Source organism: Fulmarus glacialis, unplaced genomic scaffold (genome assembly GCF_000690835.1).
Source record: "Fulmarus glacialis isolate BGI_N327 unplaced genomic scaffold, ASM69083v1 scaffold40305, whole genome shotgun sequence".
NCBI lineage: Eukaryota > Metazoa > Chordata > Aves > Procellariiformes > Procellariidae > Fulmarus > Fulmarus glacialis.
In genome coordinates this window covers 429-2,215 of record NW_009214353.1, presented here as the reverse complement: position 1 = coordinate 2,215, position 1,787 = coordinate 429, and the positions used below count along the sequence as shown (strand labels likewise).

Below are 1,787 nucleotides of genomic sequence, written 5' to 3'. Positions count from 1 at the left end.
GGTCTCAAGCCTGGAAATGACCCTGGATGTGGAGCAGCCCTGCTAGAGGCAGCCAGAGGCAAAAGGCAGAGAGGGCTGGCACCCACCTGCCTTACCCCGGCCCCAAACGCCACGTCCCCGGCGATGCTGGCAGGGACCACGTACATCAGCGCTGCGGGCCGGGTGCAGTGCTCTGCACCTCCGCAGCGTGCTCCATCAGAGAATCCCCCTGTCTCCGCCACCCCTCGTCAAAAACCCGTTCGTTATAGCAGGGTCACACCAGCGAGCGGGGGCGGCGCTGGGCTCGCGTCCCTCGCCACGGTCCCGTGCTGGTGTCTCCCACTCAGGCCTCATCCCGCACCCGTGATATGCCACGTGCTGAGGACTTAATGCTGGATTGCCCTGGGGGTGAGCCCCGAGCCCCCCCCGGTCCCCTCCCAGTGCGTGTAGAAACACGTAACGCTGGCGCTGGCCCTGCACGTGTCCCCTCTGCGGGACGGCTTCCCGCTGCCCGCTGCCCGACCCACCCTTGTATGTTGGAAAAAAGTTGATGAAGGAAAAGCATAAAAAGGAAAAATAAAAAAAAAGACAAAATGAGATGCAATTCTCTGCCCATCTCGATCAGCCAGGAGCCAGCCCCTGTTGCTGGCACAGGATTGCCAGAGGATGCAGAAAATCAGCCTGTGCTTATCTTCCCTCTTTTTGCAACTCATCAGTGTCTTTCCATTTCACCTGCTGTTACTCAATACCTGTTTTTTCTAACTTACTGAGGATGTTTTATTCCTCCCTACCAGTGAATTATCTCCCGGAGGGAAGGTGTAGTATAGTATAATCCCAGGTGTATAAAATGCTGGCTGCCAGTAGACTCTGGGGGGTGTTAAATGAAAAGCCACGGTGTGGAGTTGGGGACCGCCCAGCCACGTTTGCTGGGTCGGTCCCTACGGCCGGTGTTTGTTCCCTTTCGCCTGCAGGCCCCCAAGGAGACCCTGGCCAAAGCTGTGCTGGCAGAGCTGCCCCAGCAGGTCGTGCAGTACTTCAAGCACCAAAACCTGCCGCCCATCAACTCGGAGCCCGCGTAGAGCTGTGCCAGGCTGCGCCCTCTGCATGTTGCCGAAGCCTGTTGGTCCTACCGAAAGCGCATGTTCCACATGCTTGTAAGAGAGAATACCCTCCCCGAAACACTTTGTACTTCTTAATTTAATTGCTAAGTTCTTAAAACTCATCCCAGAGAAGCGTCTGGATTCATTTTGTACAGTCCCGGCCCGAGGTAACACTAACTGGCCAGGCCATGCCCTGGTCCTGCTCTGTTGCGTCACTTTGCAGTATTGAATGTACTTTGTATAATTTCGGTGGAACAGGATACAATTTTTACAATCAAAACTTGCTTTTTCCAAGCAATGAAATGCTTAATATATTATTATCATTCAGTGAACCGGTCATTGTATAGTTCACGTATCTGTGTCGTACCTGTGCCTCTGTCACGCTTTATGTTCATTTTTATACTGTGTACATGTTATATTTGTTATACTCAGGTTAATAAAAAAACTTGGACATTTAAAACAAGGGTCTCCTCGACGGGAAGGTCTGGGAGCGTGGTCAGCGGTGCTGGGTGTTTGAGTCACCCTGACGCGGGCTGTCCTGGCCCCCCAGCCGCTCACCCTGCGCTCAGCGTTTCTGCTCGCTGTGCCCCAGGATCAGCCCCAGGCCGTGCACGGCAGCGTGCAGAGGGTGGTTTACTGAAGGTGGAGGTGAATATGGATGTCCCGGGGAGGGCAGCGTCCCTCACGCCCCCCCAGCAGCTCTCGGTG

The 1,787-nt window shown here is 54.8% G+C and overlaps 1 protein-coding gene across 1 annotated transcript in view; it reads left to right on the top strand.

Moving 5' to 3' along the window:
* LOC104077342 (copine-2-like) overlaps positions 1–1,542 on the top strand; it is a 2,202-nt gene extending 660 nt beyond the window's left edge. Inside the window, exon 2 of the mRNA XM_009578534.1 lies at positions 951–1,542. Within this exon, the coding sequence (XP_009576829.1) occupies positions 951–1,058 (108 nt within the window). The 3' untranslated portion in view covers positions 1,059–1,542. The remainder of the gene's footprint in view (positions 1–950) is intronic.
* The last annotated feature ends 245 nt before the right edge of the window (positions 1,543–1,787 follow it).